Source organism: Panthera pardus, unplaced genomic scaffold (assembly GCF_024362965.1).
Source record: "Panthera pardus isolate Hobbes unplaced genomic scaffold, ASM2436296v1 HiC_scaffold_12, whole genome shotgun sequence".
Classification (NCBI taxonomy): Eukaryota; Metazoa; Chordata; class Mammalia; order Carnivora; family Felidae; genus Panthera; species Panthera pardus.
In genome coordinates this window covers 82,418,468-82,441,145 of record NW_026526677.1, presented here as the reverse complement: position 1 = coordinate 82,441,145, position 22,678 = coordinate 82,418,468, and the positions used below count along the sequence as shown (strand labels likewise).

The following is a 22,678-nucleotide window of genomic DNA, read 5'->3' as shown; positions in this document are numbered from 1 at the left end:
ACCAGAAGTCTGCTAGAACTGATACATGAATTCATCAAAGTTGCAGGATACAAAATCAATGTACAGAAATCAGTTCCATTCTTATACACTAATAATGAAGCAACAGAAAGACAAATAAAGAAACTGATCCCATTCACAATTGCACCAAAAGCATAAAATACCTAGGAATAAACCTAACCAAAGATGTAAAAGATCTGTATGCTGAAAACTATAGAAGGCTTATGAAAGAAATTGAAGAAGATATAAAGAAATGGAAAAACATTCCTTGCTCATGGATTGGAAGAATAAATATTGTCAAAATGTCAACACTACCCAAAGCTATCTACACATTCAATGAATCCCAATCAATTGCACCAGCATTCTTCTCAAAACTAGAAGAAGCAATCCTAAAATTCATATGGAACCACAAAAGGCCCCGAATAGCCAAAGTAATTTTGAAGAAGAAGACCAAAGTAGGAGGCATCACAATCCCAGACTTTAGCCTCTACTATAAAGCTGTAATCATCAAGACAGCATGGTATTGGCACAAAAATAGACACATAGACCAATGGAATAGAATAGAAACCCCAGAACTAGACCCACAGACGTATGGCCAACTCATCTTTGACAAAGCAGGAAAGAATATCCAATGGAAAAAAGACAGTCTCTTTAACAAATGGTGCTGGGAGAACTGGACAGCAACATGCAGAAGATTGAAACTAGACCACTTTCTCACACCATTCACAAAAATAAACTCAAAGTCGATAAAGGACCTGAATGTGACACAGGAAACCATCAAAACCCTAGAGAAGAAAGCAGGAAAAGACCTCTGTGACCTCAGCCGTAGCAATTTCTTACTTGACACATCCCCAAAGGCAAGGGAATTAAAAGCAAAAATGAACTACTGGGATCTTATGAAAAAAAAAAGCTTCTTCACAGCAAAGGAAACAACCAACAAAACTAAAAGGCAACCAACGGAATGGGAAAAGATATTTGCAAATGACATATCGGACAAAGGGCTAGTATCCAAAATCTATAAAGAGCTCACCAAACTCCACACCCAAAAAGCAAATAACCCAGTGAAGAAATGGGCAGAAAACATGAATAGACACTTCTCTAAAGAAGACATCCAGATGGCCAACAGGCACATGAAAAGTTGCTTAACGTCGCTCCTTATCAGGGAAATACAAATCAAAACCACACTCAGATATCACCTCACGCCAGTCAGAGTGGCCAAAATGAACAAATCAGGAGACTATAGATGCTGGCGAGGATGTGGAGAAACGGGAACCCTCTTGCAATGTTGGTGGGAATGCAAATTGGTGCAGCCACTCTGGAAAACAGTGTGGAGGTTCCTCAAAAAATTAAAAATAGACCTACCCTATGACCCAGCAATAGCACTGCTAGGCATTTACCCAAGGGATACAGGAGTACTGATGCATAGGGGCCCTTGTACCCCAATGTTTATAGCAGCACTCTCAACAATAGCCAAATTATGGAAAGAGCCTAAATGTCCATCAACTGATGAATGGATAAAGAAATTGTGGTTTATATACACAATGGAGTACTACGTGGCAATGAGAAAGAATGAAATATGGCCCTTTGTAGCAACGTGGATGGAACTGGAGAGTGTGATGCTAAGTGAAATAAGCCATACAGAGAAAGACAGATACCATATGGTTTCACTCTTATGTGGGTCCTGAGATACTTAACAGAAACCCATGGGGGAGGGGAAGGACAAAAAAAAAGAGGTTAGAGTGGGAGAGAGCCAAAGCATAAGAGACTCTTAAAAACTGAGAACAAACTGAGGGTTGATGGGGGGTGGGAGGGAGGGGAGGGTGGGTGATGCGTATTGAGGAGGGCACCTTTAGGGATGAGCACTGAGCATTGTGTGGAAACCAATTTGACAATAAACTTCATATATTGAAAAAAAAAAAAGAAAATATTTTTCCTAAATATGTAACTCCAAGGTTACTGCAACTAGAAAGAGGTAGACCAAGAATTTAAACGTAGGTCTATCTGACCCTGATATTTGTTGTGTTCCACTGGGCCTGTCTTTTGGTGAAAAGCTATGACACCATCAACAAGTGCTGTGGAACTGTTGACAAATAATGACTCCAACCTTCAATGTATTGAGAAGCTCTAAGTTTATGCTGACAGCCTATTAGAAGTTGATTTAGAGTATAATATAAAAGCATACTAAAAATGCATAGGTTCATTGTTGAACATCTCACTATTTGACAGTATTCTGATTTACTTGATTAATAGCTTGTTTTCTTAAAGCTTAAAGGATTATCTCTTTGATTACATAACTTGAGCTCTTACAGGTTGTTTAGAGCTTCATAGTAAAAGGACTCCACCTACAGGAGCAATTCAATGATATAGCAAGACAGAAGTAGCAAAGTTAAATCCCATACACTAAGGTCTAAAAATGATGACAGTTTCAGAGAACTGATGTTTGCTCTGATATGCACAGTACCTGGTTTTCACCAAATCTTGAACAAAGGGAAGAAGGTGAAGATACTATGGATGGAGCTAAGGTAAATGAAATTACTCTGGGATTTGTTACATAAGTTCCGTGGATCAACAAACATACCTGTAAGATACCAAAGTGGCTCAACTCTGTGAAGTCAGAAGCATTGATACACAAAGACCCCTGCTAGGTCTTGTGAGAAAAAAAAAAAAAACAGAAGTTGAAGGTCACTGTTATCCCTAGTAACTAGCAACAGCCCAATATTGTGTAGGTATTTAGTAAATGCCTACTGCTGAAAAAGTACACATACTTTAAAAGGGTCAATAAAATTCTATGGTTGAACAATTTTTTTTAAAAAATTTAATTCCCGTATAGTTAACAGTGTTATATTTTTTTCAGGTGTACAACAGTGGTTAAATATAGTGATACTTCAATTAACTGTGGTTCTTTTACTTCAAAACCTCAATTATCCAAGTATGAATGGGAAGCTCGAAATTCCCTTGTGCATCCAAAGGAAAAATCAAAGTTTATTCTTCAAGTGGTCTCATTTATATGCTCTTTTAATAACAAGCATTTATTAAATGACACATACCTCTAGTAGCTGCTGATTGTAAAACAAAACAAAAAACCAGAAATATCAAAATACTAAAAAATTCCATTATTTCAGACATATTCAGATAAAAAACCAAAGCCCACTGTGGATGAGAAGAATCAATTTTACAAGGGGAGGAGAGGAAAGCAAAACCTTAGAAGCAAGCACATTAATAGCAGTAAGATGCAACAACCTGCGTCTTTTTTACAACAGAGTGAAAGGTAAAATCTGGAAACCCTGAATGAAGTACTGCACTCAAAAAAAGAGCAGTTTAGATCAATCAGCCTAGAGCAACCCAGTGGCCATTAATAATAAGCAAATTTGTAATGCATGTTCATAAAACTTGTTCCAGAAAAAGTTCTGTAATTTTTAAAAGTCATGAATATACCTTTGAAAACTTTCCACAAATTGTCATCAAAGGAGTCTTTAGTATGCAAAAGGTTATGACAACTTGTATCTTTTAGAAAACTTGTTTAGAACTCTTCCTTTGTGAAGATTTTAGTAAATAAGGCATCAGTGGAACAGTCTGAGAGGCTATATGCTGTTTATAGACATGATCTTCCCCCCCACCCCCACGCCCCGTGTGCAAGACAGTGAGTGTGGATTTCACCATCTGCAGAACTGAAGGTCAGAGCTGTCAAAGATGACTCAGTATGTCAACAAAAAGCAACAATGTCACCACTACTTTATTTATTTATTTTTTCATTTTAAGGGTTTTGAGAACTTACCGCCCAGAAGAATCCAGTTTAAGTGAACCAACATTTTCAAACAGTTGGGCTTTTGCTGCCACACTGAAAATAATTTTAAAATGCGATTTTCATTAAAATAAAAATTATATTATTCAGTTCAAAGTATAATTCAGGGTTATAACTTAACACAAACCAAAAATAATTAGTTAAGAACTATCCTCAAAATTTGATCTGAATTTTAATTGTTTTAAGATTTAATGTGGCAGAAATTTTTAGATCTAGTCTCCAGCTCATAGAGTACCAGATGTAATAAACCTATAGCTACCTCCCCTTCCCTTGGGGATCTTACTGTTCTCATCTTTTCTACTTCAAAAAACTATGGGAACAGTAAAAAAGAACATTTTCTCCCCACTCAGCTTCTGGCAGTGATTTTGACTCCTGTGGAGCCACAGGGTAGAATCAAATCATCAAGACAAAGAACTGTTGTTCATTCTGATAGCTAAGACAAAACTAATTCTAAAATGTTTCATTTTTTTTAATTTGAACACAGTTCCTATAAAGTGAAAAGAGGGAACTCTGAAAATACGGTCAGTGAATACATCTGTGGATTCAAATCTTATTTCAAGTTATGGGAGGCTAGGCACTGTCTATTTGAAAAAGTGAGACTATATTAAAACTAAGGCACCAGGGGTAATTAGAAAAGTTTCTATATTTACTAGAAGAGAATATCAAATTCCTTGAATGATATTTTAAACTAGATTTTAACATGTATCTTATTTCTTTAATTGATCAACTTTTCTCCCAAAACCTAGCCAGTTGATAATCAGAAGGTTCATTTTATACGTAATATGGAATACACTTTATCTCAATTTTAATTCATACTTTGTCAGTACAGTTGTAAGACAGAAGTGAATCTTCTCTTTCCCTCACAAAGGATGGAGTTTATATTCTCTCATCTCCCTTGACATATTGGCTTAAAATTTAATTTCCCTTAATGGCTAGAACTATACATACCGGGCAGTAGACAGATATCAAATATAGTATTGGTCTATATAGTGGTACTTGGATTTCTGACCAAGAGAGATAATGTATGGTAAACACACTCTGAAAATAAAAGGTTCTTGTCAAAGAAGGTGATGAACGAATGAATTTAAGACACTGTTTCTATGGAAACAGGCTTAGTGAAATGCCTTACTGGACTTTCAATGAATAATTAAACTGGTTCCTTAACTTTCCAAGTATTAGTTCTCATTATCTCTAAAATGAGGTTTCTACTACCTACTGTGGAAGTACATGAAGGACATTAAGAGATAACATATGTAAAGATGCCCAGTAATAGCTCATATGGCATTTGGAAAACTCAGTAAGTCAGGAAAACAAAATGAAAGGGATAACAACTTTCCTGTTTAGATTTTGCTTGTTTATCTAAGTTCTTTTCTTTGTCCCCTTCTTATTTACATCGATGTACCTATCCTATCTGCCTTTACACTCCTGGGTGATGTCTTTTGAATAGAAGTACCCCCTCTCACCTTTCAAGCTCCTGTTCTCCATGAGCTTATTTAAATCAGTGAATACTCAGGGGAGACAGATGATGGAGAGGAGAGAAAATAAACCCTCACTATCTACACAGTAGTTGTATTTCTAACAAGGAGGTGGGGAAGTTGAGATATAAGGACAGTTTGCTCAGCTGAGAGGTAAATGTCTAGCTTTTAGAATGTATACTTTGAAAACCCAGAACTATTACATTATACATCTGTTTTCATGTCCTTAAATTAAGCCATTGTTCTGCTTTGTAAGGCAAGTGACTGAAATTGTATGTGTCTGTATATGTATACACATACATACTTTAAGCCTATTCTAACTTGTACATCATTTGTAGAAGGGGATAGGGTCCTACAGAAGATGGTTGTTCCTACTCTGCAGATGAGGTATTCAGTTGTGGGATTCCTAAGGGTTCTTTTGGATATACTCAACTCCTGTGTATCCCTGGAAGATACAACAAATACACACTCTCTCTCACTTACACAGAGCCAGGTCGCTGGTAGCCATTGTTTGAGGCAGTGTCTAGCCTTAACCTCCTGCACATTTTTGGAGGCAGGTCTGGGTTTGGTGGGGCTTTGGGCATCTCTTTGCAACCTACAGAAGTTAAGCTTTGAATGGATCCACAGTAGCTCTTGTTTCCTAAAAAGAAAGCCCAAGAAAACAGGCAAGGTGCTATCAGACAAAATAATAGCAGTAACACAGTACATGCTCATAACAAAAGGAAGTGTTTTTTCTAAGCCCAAATGAGAAGGTACAGAATGTTCTTTGAGCACAGCAGCCCATCATTCAGGGAGATCACAATCTATAGTAATTACAAAGACATCACCTCACAGAGATGGAAATAACCAGGAAAGAAGTCACAGTGCACAGGAGTTTTAAATATCCTAGCTCAGGAACAGCATTGTTAGCCCCTTCACCATTAACTTTTCCCTGCTTAATCATGTTGAGCAATTCGGCAAGTGGCACAGAGACAATGACATTTTACATAAGCTCAAATCTGGTTTACCTTCAGCTGCAGAGATGGATCTGAGAGAGGAAGCGGAGGCTCTTTTCAGTCCTGAAAGCCCATAAGGCCCTTTCTTGACCAGGTCTACGGGTGGGGAACCATCCCCGGGGCTGGTGACCGAGGCAACACTCTGGCAATCTGATTCTGCATCTGTTTTGGTCGCATCCTCTTTAGAACTTGATTCAGGACTAGTTGTCCAGAGTCCAAGACTTTTCTGTCCATTGGAGGGTGATGGGGATACAATCCAAGGAATTCCTCCAGATTTCTCCCTGGCCTGGCAGGAAGCAGACTTGGTTGTGCTGTTTTGTTCAGAGGAATGAGAGGAGAGGGACTCGATGCTCCCCATGGGCGTGCTGTCTGGGCTGCTGCTGTAAGAGTCACCTGAGCGGAAGCAGGAGCGAGAAAACAACAGGGACCTTCTACTGAGAACAATACAACCCAAACCCTTCCACATTCTCCAACGCACGTGTGCCCTGTGGCCATCTGAATTGACCCCACTGTCCCCACTGAATTGACAGATCTTTACCCAGTATGGAGAACTTTTCTCAGTTCTAAGAAAGGCTGTAAAACGTGCATTTTAACTTAGCGAATGCATTTTTTAATACTATTCAAGGGAGATTTTACATGTACCCTGACCCTATGAAATAATGTTACTTCTTAAAGGATTGGGGGTTGACTCAAATTCAGACAAAATTTGCTTCTGAAAAAGAACTCACAAGTAGTACAAATATGATTCTTTGATGACATTATAAGAGATCAATGGAAAGAGGGATATTAAAAGATCTGTTTCTGCCTTTTTTTACTTTTCTCATGTTATAAATAATGCATCTGATTCTTTCTTCATTCAAAGTCACCAGTAATGTCAGCTGCAAATTATACACTGCTCACATTTTTAAAAGAAAAGACTTTTTCTTTTCCTACCAAGATTATAGCAACATAAGAAACTGGCTATTTAACAGATTATTTTTTAATGTTCCTAAAACTATAATAATTTGAACATATCTAAATTAAAAATTAGTATTTTTTGTTAAGTACTGACTGTGAGAAAAATTGGGAGGCTTAAGGGTATAAAGTAAAATAAGAACAGCCACAAATTTAACATCCACTGTGGGCTTAAGCTGCCACCCACTTCACTGTGGTGTTGGGTTCAGAACAGGAAGTTAGTGATAATGTGTAGTGTGGTTTCTCTATTTATTTCTTTTTTCTCTCTCTCTCTCAGACACTTTGATACCCAAGAGATGATGCTTTAAGGACATAATGTGATAGGAAGAAAGAAACTGACGGTTTCAGCCAGAATTTTTCTTGCTTTCTTCTCTACCTCTTTAACAATAGGACAAAACCTGCTACAAAGTAGTACCTGATGTTCTTAATCACAGTTGCAGAAAAAAGGGCACTGAGCAAACTACTTTTTTTTTCCTTTGTAGTAGTAATGAATTTGTTTGTTCAAAGTACCTTGTAACTATACTGACAAAGAATATATAAATGTGGGGGGGGGGTGTTTGGGAGACAGTATCATTAAGATCATCTTCTATTTATTTCTACCCTAATTATCAAAAAGGTGAAGTAAGGCTAAATCAAAGAATGAAGAAAGCTTCTCCCTAAAGCAGTCACACTTACTGTCAGGTTCTGCCAAGCACGGTGTATACCTTCCTCTGGGCTTCCTGGAACCTGTGGAAAGGCAGATTGCTCTTGTCCTTCGGGATCCAGATCGAGACTGAGGCTGAGGAAGAGGAATGCTTGGGTCTGGGGCAGTATGAAAAATCTACATACAAAAAAAAACAAACAAATGACTAGAGGTCAGTAAAAGGGGGAATTGCCATTTTCATGATAAAATTATATTTTAGAGTTATTAAATAATCTCAGAACCATTTGCTATTTAATCAGCTTCATGGTAAGAGATGCTTGATACAAAAAATATACTACAGCAATTATACTTTTCTTTTCCACTTACACTAAGTAATGTTCCTTCTCTGTGTTTTCTTTTTTATCCTCTCCAATTTCCCAACAATGAATTTCAGAATATTTTCCAATACTTTTAAAGAAAACTTTCAAATATGAACAAATGTCTGTGTCAAGATATCTTGACTCTATTCTGTGATATTTTATTTCTCACTTCATGCTGAACATAGCCTGAAGGGAAAAGGCTCATTCCATATCACTTCCAAGTCAAGCAGTTCCTTGCTTCTCAGGAAAAGGTGCTGTCACGAATGTGACATGCTGCAGGTAGAGGTCTGTACTCGGCTACAGAATTCCCCCATGTGGTCTTGGGTTGTGAGTGCTTAAAATCTTAGATAAATGAAGGATATTCTTCTACAGGTACCAGGAAGGGACTAAGGGAAGGAGAGGGGCATAGTCTTTCACAAACACTAGACCAGGCATAAATGAATCACAAATGTTTTGATGTTTAATGGCTGCATTTGCTTAATAATCCAATCAATTTGACTTTTCCAATTTCCATTTCCACAGTTATTCTAAGATCTCAATCTTGTTAAAGAAACCATGTTTAAGGAGTGGATGTAGAGAGGACTTTAAGACTCTGTTCCTGGAATTCTTTTGCTTTATTGAGAATATCACTGTTGTTGTTAAGTCTAATTCCAGGGAGATAAAAAGGTTAAAAATAGACTTAATTACCAAGTGATTCTAACAAATTTCTCTCAATATGAGTGAAAAATTCACCACATAAATACTAAAGAAGAAAATCTTAAAAAGTAAATGATGTAAAAGGAAAGGAAATCATTTACCTGGAGAATTTTGAGAAGCATTTAAAAACTAAACAAGAAAAAAGGAAATCAATGTCCTCATGAAGAAGCAATTTATACAAAATGGACAGGACTGATACTTTATAAGAATCTGAGATCACAATGAACTCATAGATAATACAAACAGAAAATTCCTTCCTAAAAGCAAAATACAAGATTTGATACTTCAACATGAAAATTCAGCTTACCTTTTCATAGTGCTCTATCAGAATTTCAACCACAATATTCTGAAATTTAATATTCATCATGGCAGCCACAGTTTCTTCTTGTGCTCGCATTAGAGTTGGGCCAAATATGACACCAAGGTTTGAGACAGTCATGAGATTTTGTTGGCTGTGTAGTGATACTCTGCAAATACAAGCAACAAAAATAACATAAGTTAAAAGTTTAATAAATATGAAAGGTTCTCATTTATCAAATTTGTGGCATAAATAGAATGTAAAATATGCCATTATAGGTTAATTTTCCCAAATTGTCAGGTTTAGCTACTCCCAATTGTCATGAGTGGGTATAGCCTAAAAAGACATAAAAAGTTAAAATTAGCTAAGTAAAATTAATTACAAAGGTTAATTAAAGGAATAAATCTTGGGGCGCCTGAGTGGCTCAGTCGGTTAAGTATCTGACTTCAGCTCAGGTCATGATCTCACAGTTCGTGAGTTCAAGCCCCGCGTTGGGCTCTGGACAGGCAGCTTGGAGCCTGGAACCTGGAGCCTGCTTTGGCTTCTGTGTCTCCCTCTCTGCCCCTCCCCCATCTCTCTCTCAAAAAATAAATAAACATTAAAGGAATAAATCTTGATATCCTAAATAGAGTACAATTATCCTGCAGAGATTATCAACTGTTAGGTATTCTCTAGGGCACTATACTTCTTTTAGAACAGATGGTTCAAATTTGGTTGGTTGGAATTATATTCAGATATGCTAAACATATTATTGAGTACCTAGTGCCAGGCATTTTCATAGACATTATTTCATTTAATCCTCCCAGAAAGTCAGTTTTTCCTATTATGTAGGTTAAAAACCTCCTAAAGTAAAAATGATGTACTCAAGGTCACAGAAAATTAGGGACAGAGATGCTCTTTCAATTCAGGTTTTCTGAATAGAAGTCTGTGGTTTTCTTAAGCTCCCTACATAAGACAACTGGCCAATGCAAGTTTCTATCCTTCCTTTTTTTCCTTCCTTATTTCCTTCCATCCATCCACCCATCCACCTATCCATTCATTCAAAACTTCCCTCAGTGCCTCCTTAGGGCTGGGCACTGTGGTTGGCAAACAGTAAAAGAAGGAGATGTGGTCACATCAATGCTGGCTTAAAAATGGAAATGAAAGAAAAAGCCTCTGGTATTACTGACTTTAGCAAAGTAATCCCAGTAACTATCAAAACTGACTTTGACTAGGGGTGCCTGGGTGGCTCAGTCAGTTGGGTCTGACTTCGGCTTGGGTCATGATCTCATGGCTTGTGAGTTCAAGCCCTATGTCGGGTTCTGTGCTGACAGCTTAGAATCTGGAGCCTACTTTGGATTCTGTGTCTCCCTCTCGCTGCCCCTCCTCTGCTCATGCTCTGTCTCTCTCTCTCTCAAGAATAAATAATAAAACATTAAAAAAATGACTTTGACTACTTAATTTGGGAACTGGACATATTCCTAAAAGAAAACCTCATTCATTAGACCAATCTTCTAGGTTACACACTGCCTTTTCTATCTTACTTCCAGGCATGTTGTTAAAATATGAAGTTCTAGAAAGGAGCACTGAACACAAGATCATGGTTATACCTGACTAAGTGTGCATCACTAACTACATTCCATAAGCAAAAGTAAAATTTTATGGGGAATCCAGGATTTTGAATACCTACGTAAATCCTAGCACAGGACCGGAAGAGCTAGCTGACTGTCTCACTTACTGAATTTTTCCCTTGTGCCCGAGAAAGCACTAGTTAAGAAGCTCTTGGTTAGAATAAGAAGTTTCATTCCACATTTCCTTTTTATATAGACAAATATTATATATTTACTGTTTAGTATGTATTAAAGAATCTACTAAGAAAGTAGTATGTAAAGGTACTGAGTCTGCCTGCATTTAAAGCTTGGATCCATCCAACTTCGAAGCTGGGTGCAATTAGACAAGTTATTTAATAACTCTAGGCTTCAGTTTCCTCATCTATAAAGAATAACTATCCCTATAGGGTTGATAAAATTAAATAATGAGTTACAGGAAATATGATCTCAACTAACAGTCTTCCTTGTAATGAAATTGGCTTTAGGCACTCTTGCTAAAATGTAAGAGTTCCTGGTAGTGTGAATAAACTGGAATACGATTAATATTAAACTCATGGGGAGTGAATTTGGAATTCTTAAAAAAATGGTTTTGAAAAGATGAGTTTATGATTGTGTTGCTCAAGAGATGGAATATTTTGATGAGCAATTTTCTCTTCACTGAATTTCCCTTCCGCTGAGCTAACTCAATCAATATAGACACTTATCACCTCACATTTCAGCTATTTCTGCACCTCATTTCCTCAACTTGTTGTATGGAACAGACACCCAATTGCCCTTTTAAAAATTCAAAGTTAGAGGGGCGCCTGGGTGGCTCAGTTGGTTAAGCATCTGACTTTGGCTCAAGTCATGATCCCATGGTTTGTGAGTCTGAGCCCGCGTTGGGCTCTGTGCTGACAGCTCAGAGCCTGGAACCTGCCTCAGATTCTGTGTGTGTGTCTCTCTCTCTCTGCAACACCCCCACCCCCACACTCACACTCTGTATTTCTCTCTCTTTAACATTTTTTTTTTAAATATTCAAAGTTAGAGTCAAAGAAGAGACCACAGATGGCCTTTGTTTTAAAGACAAAGAAAAGGAGTCTCAGAAAGGAAGTAATGGTTTACACCATGTCTCAGAGCTAATTAATGGAGATTTGCAATCAATCTTTTAGTCACTGGTCCTAATTTAGACCAGTAACCAATCCAGACGACTGGCCTTAAATTCTCTTCTTCAGATATATTAAGGTTGCCAGGGACCAAGAATGTTATTACTTGTTTGTAGTCTACTTAAATAAGTCACCTGTGATTGGACACACATTCCAAAAATACTGCTTAGTCAGTGAAGATTGACCTTTATATAGGTTCAGGAAAAAAGCCAGGAATGGTGATGAAGGATGGGCAAAAGAGTTTTAAGCACTCTTCTATGGCCAGATAGTATCCTTTGCTATTCCCTGTACTAAAGTCATGCACATTCACAAAGAAGGGGGAGTTTGAGTTCACTTAACATTCTGGATAATTAAACAAAAAACATTTTATGTGACACTCATGTAGCTTTTAAAAGCACATTTAAGGAGTGGTTAAGTGTCTGACTTCAGCTTAGGTCATGATCTCTCGTGGTTTGTGAGTTCAAGCTCCACATCAGGCTCTGTGATGACAGCTCGGAGCCTGGAGCCTGCTTCAGATCTTGTGTCTACTTCTCTCTCTCTGCTCGTGCGCTGTCTCTCTCTGTCTCTCTCAAAAGTAAATAAACATTAAAAAAAATTATATATATATAAAAAAAGTGTGTTTAAAAAGACTTTGCCCTCTAGGGGTGCCTGCGTTGCTCAGTTGGTTAAGTGACCGACTCTTGATTTCAGCTCAAGTCATGATCTCATTGTTCCTGTGTTGGAGCCCCATGCTCTGCATTGTCAGTGCAGAGCCTGCTTGGGATTCTCTCTCCCTCTATCTCTGCCCCTCCCCTGCTCATGATTTTTTTTCCCTCTCTCTCTCTCAAAATAAATAAATAAATAAAGGCTTTGCTAGAAAATTAGCTTGAATACAGCAAGAGAATGCCCAATACATACAGTGTGGTTAAATTTCATGAACAGGTCACACAATTCAAAACATAATTCAGGACTAAATCTGAGGAAGAGTCCTTGTTCACTAACTAAAAGAGGTATTGCCATGGCAACAGTTTATAATGAACTTGAAATGAGTAGTTTCTAATGGATTTCCTTATTTCAAGGGGCAGGAGGGCAATTTGTATTATCTCATCTGCAGGTTAAGATGAGACTTATTGATATGTTATGTAGCACTATTTCAAATGTGCCTGGCTCAAATTAGCATAAACTGGGTTACTACTTGTAGTAAGCAAGGAAGGAGTAATCATTTCATTGTGAATCACAGTACTTAGTAAGATGGAAAATATCCTGATTTGTAAATGAGGCTGTAAGGAATTCTTAAGTTTAAAATCTGAATTTGGACTTTTGTTTACAGCAGCATGGCAATTGTGTGTGTGTGTGTGTGTGTGTGTGTGTGTGTGTGTGAAAGGGAGAGAGAAAGAATCTTCAGACAGATTTATGAGGCCATAGTACCCAGATATTTGATCAAACATAAATCTAGATCATTCTGTGAAGGTATTTTTTTTTTGCATAAGATTAACATTTAAATTAGTAGACTTAGAGTAAAGTAGATTACCCTCTATAATGTCAGTGGGCCTCATCCAATCAGTTTAAAGTCTTAAAAAAGACTAACTTCCTCTGAGGAAGAGGCAATTCTGCTTCTAGACTGCCCTGGATTAGAGCTGTAATGTCAACTCTTCCCTGGGTCTGCAGACTACCAGCTGCCCTGCAGATTTTAGACTTAACAGCCTTCACAGTAGCACAGCCCAATTCCTTAAAATCAATCTCTCTCTCATATATATATATATATATATATATATATATATATATATATATGCACACACACATATACATACACCATACACACACACACGTGTACGTATAGCTACATATACACAAACATCTGGTCGGTTCTGTTTCTTTGGAGAAACTTGGCTAATACAGTATCTGTTTATAGACATTTAAAAATATATAGATGAACTAACAGCAGAGTCAGAAAAATCTTCAGAGACCAAGTGATGCTACGAATTGAGAAAAAGAAGCTAACATTACAGTGGCACTTTGACCTGGCAGAACAGTTGACACTCGTAGTACAGAGAACTGATCTTCAAACTTAGGGCTTCAAACTCCTTCATATTTTTAAGTTGACATGTAAGGTTTTCATCATTAATTTAACAGTTGCAAAGGATATTAATCATTTGCATAGTGTAAACATACACAGGTACACACACACACACACACACACACACACACACACACAGATATATCTTAAAAACAACCACATCATTTTTAAAACATTCAGTGGACTCTAATTATAACAATGTTATAGCACCATCATACACTTTAGAAAGATATGAACAAGGTCTAACTTTAACAGTTGAACAAGTAGTTAAGTGAACAATATAAATCAGATAATTACTTGACAAGGTGCTTTATTAAGATGTCCAGCATCTCTCTGTTTTTTTCTGGCAATTTGTGCACCAATGCATGTACAGCCTCCACCCGGTAGTTTTGGTCATCAGATTCTATAACATAAAGGTTGAATGATCAAGTTTTAATTGCATTCAAATGTGTACATAAACATTAATAATCTAAACATTATAAACACTCCCACCCTCATGCCTTATAAACATTGCTTCATGCAGTTCATCACTATCATTCTCTAAGGCTTAGAGAGGTTGAGTAACCTGACCATGGTCATGAAGTTAGTTAAGTAAATATGCCAGACTAACCCAGTTCCATCTAATCCAGACCTGTGCTCATAGCCACTGAACTTCTATACAACCACAACTCATCGCCTGCTTTGGTTTTGCTACACAAGGACAAAATCAAAACTTTAGCAATGGAGTGATCACAGCTATTGGTACAGACTACCTAATGTGCCAGGCAATATAATATACTCTATCACACAGAAACCTCCTATGACTCCATCAGACAGAAGGAAGAAGGCATTCCTTTCCAAATTTTGTAGATTTAAAGATAACAGGGAATTACTTTTCTGAGGTGTCAGTATTATTATGCAGAGGCCTAATAGATTCTAAGCCCATGCTGACAATGGGAAATCTGAAAAGAAGAAAAAAAAATCTAAAGTAAGTCTAGTTTGCCAGGCAAAAGACAACATGTTGACATGTCTGTTAGAGAAAAGGCTAACACTTTAGAATGAAGATCTATTAACATACTCTTACTACAATAAACTAATTCTAGGGTGACTATCCACCATGCCAAGCCCTTTCTCTGAAAGGTGCGGAACATGAGGTGGGAAAAGAGCTGGCTCATGCTGGGCCAAACACAAGGTCTCCCAGGGGTTGGAATGGAGACATCAAAACTCTGATCTGTCTGCTGAGTATGTGAAATGGCATATAGTGTAAAACTAGGGATGACATAACCAAATGTGCTCCAAAGCCAAGAAAATCTAACTGGAAAGGGAGATAAGAATGAGGTAGATATGCAGCAAAGAACAGAGAGAAGAGATGCTCCTAAAAGGGTGGGGAGAGAAACATAAACTCCCAATTCTGTAGTTCCTAGTTGCAGGCCCATGGAAGGCCTAATCCATACTGTTTTCCAGGGAATTCTGTGAGGCACCTTTTAATTTGTGAACAACTTCCCCTTTTTACAGAGCTAAATTTCCAAATAATACTTACTTTTATTACCTTATTATCTACTACATGGGATTATCTTTGCGGCAGACAAAAGATGAATTCTTATACATAGGAATATATTTTAATTACCATGGTAGTGAGTAATGTGATTATTATTTGCCATGGAAGTGGAGAAAAAAAATCTTATGACCAAATGTTTTTATTAAAACAACCAGATCGTTTAGCACTTAACTAAGTGTCTCAAATGCCATGTTATAACATAAAATTTCTGTAAGTAAGTTCTAGGTTAAGAGTCAAAAAAAATTGGCTTATAGCCCTGATTTTGCCATCAATTTACTAGTATCCGTGGAGAAAGTCACTTGCCCACTCTGGGACCTAGTCAATAAAATGAGGGGTGAAATTATATATTTCTAAGGTCTTGTTCATCTAATAGATTCTGATGAAGAGAATAAAGAGTGGAGAGGTTTCAGGAGAAAGCTAAGTGGTATACGTGTTTATGAGACCATGTGATCAGTCATGTATGCTGGACTGAAAACCAAGGTCACAACGTTATCTGACACTTATCAGCAGACAACATTACCTGTGACATTATAATGGATGGCAATAAATTAATGCAAATGCTTTCTTTCTTGGACTGTGAAAAATACTTGGTACAGTCACACCTCATATATTTTAACAATGAAATGCTAATGCCTAGCAGTTACAAACTGTTGTGATGGCTGAGATGGCAACCCAGCACTTTCATCTCAGTGTTTTAAAAGTACATATTTCTAATTTTTCAGGTTACATGTTTTTCACTGAGCCCCTCCCCACAATTTTTGAATTAAGCCTATCTATATATCTCCTATTATGGCAATCATAGATCTAAATAAATGACATAGATATGTGATAATGGCGGGGGGGAGCGAAGGATTGTTGGAAGTGCCTGTTACCTGCCCCAAATACCTGACTTTACTCTCCAGATTTAGGAATATAGCACATGAGTATGAGTGGGTGGCATAACTGCATTTTTGTAGTGTTGTCAATTTAACAATAAAGTTGCTCTTGTAAGGTACTGACATTCATCGACTGAGTAAAATGTATTTAAAATAATTCCTGTTAGCACACCAGTCACCCCAAAGAAGTCTTATTAAGTGACAAAATCTTTTAATTCATTCTTCAATATTTTTTAAATCAAGGAAAGTGTATTCTTAATTTCCATTATCTATTTCTCCCATTCCACTCTCCACCTCTCTTCTGACAACCACCAGTTTTGTTCTCTGTATTTAAGAGTTTGTTTCCTTTTTGTCTTTTTCTTTTTCTAGTTTCTTAAGTTCCACATATGAGTAAAATCATATGGTATTGGTCTTTTTCTATCTGACTTATTTCACTTAGCATTATACCCTCTAGGTCCATCCATGTTGCTGCAAAGGTCAAGATTTCATTCTTTCTTATGGTTTAGTAACATTACATTGTATATATATACCACATCTTCTTTATCCATTCATCTATTGATGGACACTTCTGTTGTTGTTATGTCTTGTAAATAATGCTGCAATAAACATGGGGTGCCTTATCTTTCTGAAATGGTGTTTTCATTTTCTTTGGGTAAATACTAGCAGAAATACTGGATCATATTCTATTTTTAATATTTTGAGGAACTTTCATAATGTTTTCTAGAGTGGCTGCACCAGTTTGCATTCCCACCAACAGTGCAAGACGGTTCCTTTTTTTCCCCCTGCATCCTCACCAACACTTATTTCTTGTGTTATTAATTTTAGCCATTCTGACTGGTGTGAAGTGATATCTCATTGTAGTTTTGATTTGTATTTGTCTGTTGATGAGTGATGTTAAGCATCTTTTCATATGTCTATTGGCCATCTGTATGTCTGCTTGGGAAAAATGTCTCTTCAGGTCTTCCCTTTTTTTAATCATATTAGTTTTTTAGTGTTGAGTTGTGTAACTTCTTTACATATTTTGGATATTAACCCCTTATTGGATATAACACTTGCAAATATTTTCTCCCATTCAGGAGGTTGCCATTTTGTTTCATTGATGGTTTCCTTCACTGTGTAAAACCTTTTTATTTTAGTGCACTCCCAATTGCTTTTTGATTTCCTTGCCAGAAGAGACACATCTAGATAAATGTTTCTTTAGTTAATGTCAAAGAAACTACTAATGTCTTCTGGTTTTACGGTTTCACGTCTCACGTTTAGGTCTTTAATCTACCATTCTGCAATTTCTTATTTGCTTACAAACCATATTGTCAGCTATTAAGCATCAGATTGATAGTTTCTTAAGCAATATGTAGGAAAATCTTAACTAGCTGGTTTAAATTTATACCTCTAAGTGATACAGCATAAAACTATATCAATTATAATGCATTCAATGGAAGTGTACTTACTAACTGCAACAATAAAATCTTTGTGTAACTTGTAAGTCATCAGTGGTTCTGCAAGGCACCTACAACGGAGAAAGAAGAGGGCATTAGAATGGCAATATCTTTTTATTTCCCCTGAACTTCTAGTACTTCTTTAAGAATTGAGTAATTAGGGAGTAGGATGAAGTCCTACTAGGGTGATTCCAGGCAGTCCCAAAATGCAGATCTCAAAGAAGGCCCTTTAGCAGCATTTCTTGGCACAACTGTGCTAAAAGGACAGACTGGAAAATGATTTTTTCACTTTGTAAGAACTGTTGAACCACAACAGCAAAAATCTCTCTCAGATATGGGGACTATAGTTAAATTAAAAACAAACAAACAAACAAACAAAAAACAACTTTCACTTTCAACTTATTTTTAAAAAATACATGAAAACACTACATTCAAATTTAACATGAAACAAACTATTATTTAGTATTCATAAAATATTGCAGCTTCTAAAGTTTATTAGTTGAAAAACCAAGTATAAGTTCCAAAACACTAAACATAAACATTACCACCTTATGCTATTTCATGTGAGGTGAAAGAATTGCTCTAAGGAGTGAAGCTCACACACAGGTGTTCCATGGAGTCATATGGCAATGCCCACAGAGGTTAAGAGAGACATCACATGCAGAGTACGAGTTAAACACTCCTTACCTGAGGTAGTTTTTCAGCCCACTTGTTATTGTCTTATTATCCCACAATTCAATATCAATGTCAATATCAGGAGGGGATTTTGGAGCTGTAAAGAATAAAAATAAGATGTTTAAACTGTACAACTCAAAACATCACTTGCACCATTAAGAAGATGGACACAAACTGGGGCGCCTGGGTGGCTCAGTTGGTTGAGTGTCTGACTTCAGCTTAGGTCATCTCAGTTCGTGAGTTTGAGCCCCGCATTGGGCTCTGTGCTGACAGCTCGGAGCCTGGAACCTGCTTCGGATTCTGTGTCTTCCTCTCTCTCTGTCCCTCCCCTGCTTGCTGGCTCTCTCTCTCTCTCTCAAAAATAAATAAACATTAAAAAAATTTTTTAAAAAGAAGATGGATATAAACATAGTAGGTCAGAGACATTGATTTCTTAGGATGCCAACAGAGTTAACCTTAGGATTGTTGTTTGTGTGAATTGGTGCAAGTTTCACACTTGACACTTATAAACCTCAAAGATTTCTTATGGAATAATAGTTTTCCAAATAAAATTATTGTTAATTGCTAACATCACTGAGCATTTGTCATGTGCCAGGCATGCTTCCAAATACTTTTATGGATTAACGTATTCAATCCTCACACTCTCAGTGAAGCAGGCACTATTATTATCTTCTCCATTTTATGAATGAGAAGATTGAGGCACAGAGAAGTTAAACAAATTATCCAAAGTCACAAAGCTTTTAAGTGATGAATTAGGATTCCAAGCCAGGCAATCTGAATCTAGTATCCATAAATCTCACTGTGTCTCTAGCTAACCAAAGGACACTTGAGAAAAAGTTCAATATTATGAAAAGGCTCTCTCTCAAATTCTGATTGATCACCTATTATAACTGAACATTAAAAACTGAATGCAAATGTTAATTTTAAATATTTCTTGAAAATATTCAAAGAACAGCAGTAGTATATATCTCAAAGAAACCTATGGTATGGATTATCTATAATACAAAAATTAAGTAACTAGCTTCATTCAAAACTTACAAAATGTTGTGTTCATGAGTTTCTGAACTTTGGAGTTCACTCCTCCTATTCGGTAGAGGCCTAAAATAGTGATGCCTAATGAGAAGGAAAAACCACAAAAGAATGTCTTTAGACATAGCATCACAAGTACAGAATGTTGAAAACATCTGGCATTTCCCTATGCAGAATTTGAAAGTTACTTATCCAATTTTGCAGTCTAACTTCAGAAAATCTACCCTGGAAACACCCATCAGACATATATTTCTCAGAGCAGACACTAATCAGTGATTTGAAAGTCTTTCAAAGATCTTCAAAGTAGCAAAGTACTCTGCTCATTCACTACTATCTGAATACAAAAAGCCATCAAAGATGGGAAAGAATGATTAGAATTGCTCATCCTCTATTTCTTCAGTCATGTAGTCCTACATGTTGAAGAACTGGAAGGCCTTAACAACTTCCTTCATTTTGAAGGTGAGGAAATAGATTTAGAGGATTTAAGAAATGTATTTAACTTCTCAAAATGTCTAAATGGCAGCACCAAAATTTGAGTTTAAGTTCACAGAATTTCAAAGCCCATGAGTTTTGCTTTAGACAAGTTTTCCTGGAAATGGAAGAGTGTAACAGGCAACTAGAGTGGCCTTCAAGGTCATGACTAGAGAGGGTAAAGGTGCTAGAATTGTGACTGTGAGTGAAATCACTGAGGGGAATAACATTAAGAAAGGAGGAAGACCAGCTCCTTAGGAATCTTACCTCCTCTAAAGCTTGAAAAACATTGAAGAGGAGCTTAGAGTAATAAATAACACAAAGTCTATGAAATGGAAATAAATCAGGCCTTTATTATGAAAAATCATTAAACAGAATATACAGTATGATTTTTGGTAAAGTTCAGACTATAGCTATTTGCATATTTAGATAATTTTATACATTTATATAGTTCTTAAAGTTAATCTCATGTTAATGATAAAATATATCCTCATTTTTTGAGAGGTTCCTATATAAGAATGAACACTAATGATATACCTGTCAGATAACACTTACCTCTTGTTTCCACAGCTTGAATGCATTTTCTCACAAAATTGAACCCTGCTTCATTTAAATACACTGAAAATAAAATAAAATCACAGTAAGGGTTTATACCCAACTTACATTACTCCTTAGTTGGCTCTCTTGTTTTATGACTTAGTGGCACAGTTTTAGTTAAGAGTCTGAATTTTTATTTTGGGGTAGAAGTAGGGTTCACATTCACCAAAGTTATTACATCAACTTACTTCTTTAGAAAACACAGATCCTTCACAGAAGGTAAATATGTTACAGTGATCCCATCCATTTTACCTAAAATTAGCATTAACCTTCACTACATGTTTTTCCAGATGATAAAAGCAAATGTACTAAGAAAAAAAACTTTATTGTTTGTTACTAATTATATTACAAAGCTATTCATATATTCTTTTCCATGGGATTCTCAAAACAACATTAGAAGGTAGAGAGAAAGCTTTGTAATATTAAGATGGTTCATGACGTTGCTGAGAACCTCAGTTTCTTTGTTCCAAGCTTCAAACCAGGATTCTAACATAGATCACCTGAATCCGAGCCCAATATTCTTTCTACTACATTTTTTACCATATGCAAAATAATTCAAAATATGTTTAGTTTACCGAAAATCCCCTAAAGATCCTACATTATGAAATATCAGTTTATTTTCATTGCTTTTGCTAGATTTTAAATCTGTTATAATTTTCTTAAGATTCTGAGGCCAGATCAAATTAGATTACTTATTTAAAAAAAAAAAAAGTATTTAGGAATACCAAATAACACCTTGAGGAAAAATTCAAATATTTTGTTACTATAATGAAAATTTTCATCACATGTGGTGGAGATATGATATTTCTTAATATTCTCCAGTAATATATGAAAATAATTCAAGTCAATAAAAAATTAAAACTAGCTTCCATTTAAAGATGGTGGATTTGGGGTACCTGGGTGGCTCAGTCAGTTGAGCACCCGACTTCGGCTCAGGTCATGATCTCAAGACTCATGAGTTCAAGACCTCATCAGGCTCTGTGCTGACAGCTCAGAGCCTGGAGCCTGCTTCAGATTCTGTGTCTCCCTCTCCCTCTGCCCCTCCCCTGCTCACGCTCTGTCTCTCTCTCTCTCAAAAATATACATTAAAAAAAAATAAAGATGGTGGGTTAGGAGGCTGGAAGATGGCGGAGCAAGAGGACCCTAAGTTCACACTGTCCCATGAATACAACTAGATAACACTGACATCAGCATAAATAACTCAGAAACAACCCAAAGACTGGCAGAATAAACTCCACATCTAAAGGTAGAGAAGAGTCCACATCAAAGAGGGTAGAAAGGGTGGAGATATAGTGGAGAAGCAAAACAGAGGCAGCCATCTGTGGTCTGGAGGGAGCTGGAAGAACTGAAGAAGGGTGAGAAACAGACTATCACACCAGGGAGCTCACAAGGAAGAGAGGAATCCTCATAACATTTGGCTTTGAAAGTAAAAAGGACTGAATTTACTGACTTCTTACAAACAAGAGGGACTTAAATCCTGGAATTAAAAAAAAAAAAAAAAGCTAGCTCCATTTTGGAAGATCCTGAGGGCAATAGGAAAATAAGTTTCTGCCCTTAAAGAGATAGCAGGACAAATAGCCTTTAAGATACAGGCTAGAAGCAGCACTTTCAAAAGCACCAGGGCATATAGGGGGAAGAGTTATTTACTCATCTCAGAGGGTATCCAGGGGAAGACTTGTCCAGGAACAAAGGAGCTGGAAGGTACCATTGCCCTCTTTCACCCCTCAGCACAAACACATGGCCACCTGCAGAAACTAGCATGCTCTGAATTTCACTACCTAATGTGGTTACACTAAGTCCCACATCCCTGTGCTTCCACTTATCCACTCTTTCCAGTCATGCCTGCCTCAGTCCCAGCACTGTGGGCCCCCTCCCACAGCACAAACCTTGCCAACATTGCCTCTTTCCACCCATGCATTTTGCAAGACTGCAGCTCTGGCAGCAGCAGCTGTGGACCCTGAGGAAACCCTAGGAGCACCTTTGTAAAATTATGCACCCTTTGCATGCAGCTTGGATCCTCAAAGCTGTAGGTCTCATTTTACAAGCATAGCA

At 36.9% G+C, this 22,678-nt stretch overlaps 1 protein-coding gene across 2 annotated transcripts in view; it reads right to left on the bottom strand.

Moving 5' to 3' along the window:
- ARHGAP42 (Rho GTPase activating protein 42) overlaps positions 1–22,678 on the bottom strand; it is a 310,333-nt gene that overhangs the window by 14,731 nt on the left and 272,924 nt on the right. Inside the window, exons 13-22 of one of the 2 annotated variants that reach the window (XM_019450169.2) lie at positions 20,585–20,647; positions 19,568–19,642; positions 18,542–18,626; positions 17,867–17,925; positions 14,304–14,409; positions 9,229–9,388; positions 7,899–8,043; positions 6,282–6,662; positions 5,758–5,914; positions 3,773–3,835 (exon numbers count right to left, since the gene is read on the bottom strand). In XM_019450169.2, coding sequence (XP_019305714.1) covers positions 3,773–3,835; positions 5,758–5,914; positions 6,282–6,662; positions 7,899–8,043; positions 9,229–9,388; positions 14,304–14,409; positions 17,867–17,925; positions 18,542–18,626; positions 19,568–19,642; positions 20,585–20,647 — 1,294 coding nt within the window. The remainder of the gene's footprint in view (positions 1–3,772; positions 3,836–5,757; positions 5,915–6,281; positions 6,663–7,898; positions 8,044–9,228; positions 9,389–14,303; positions 14,410–17,866; positions 17,926–18,541; positions 18,627–19,567; positions 19,643–20,584; positions 20,648–22,678) is intronic. The other variant, XM_019450170.2, reaches the window with a different exon arrangement.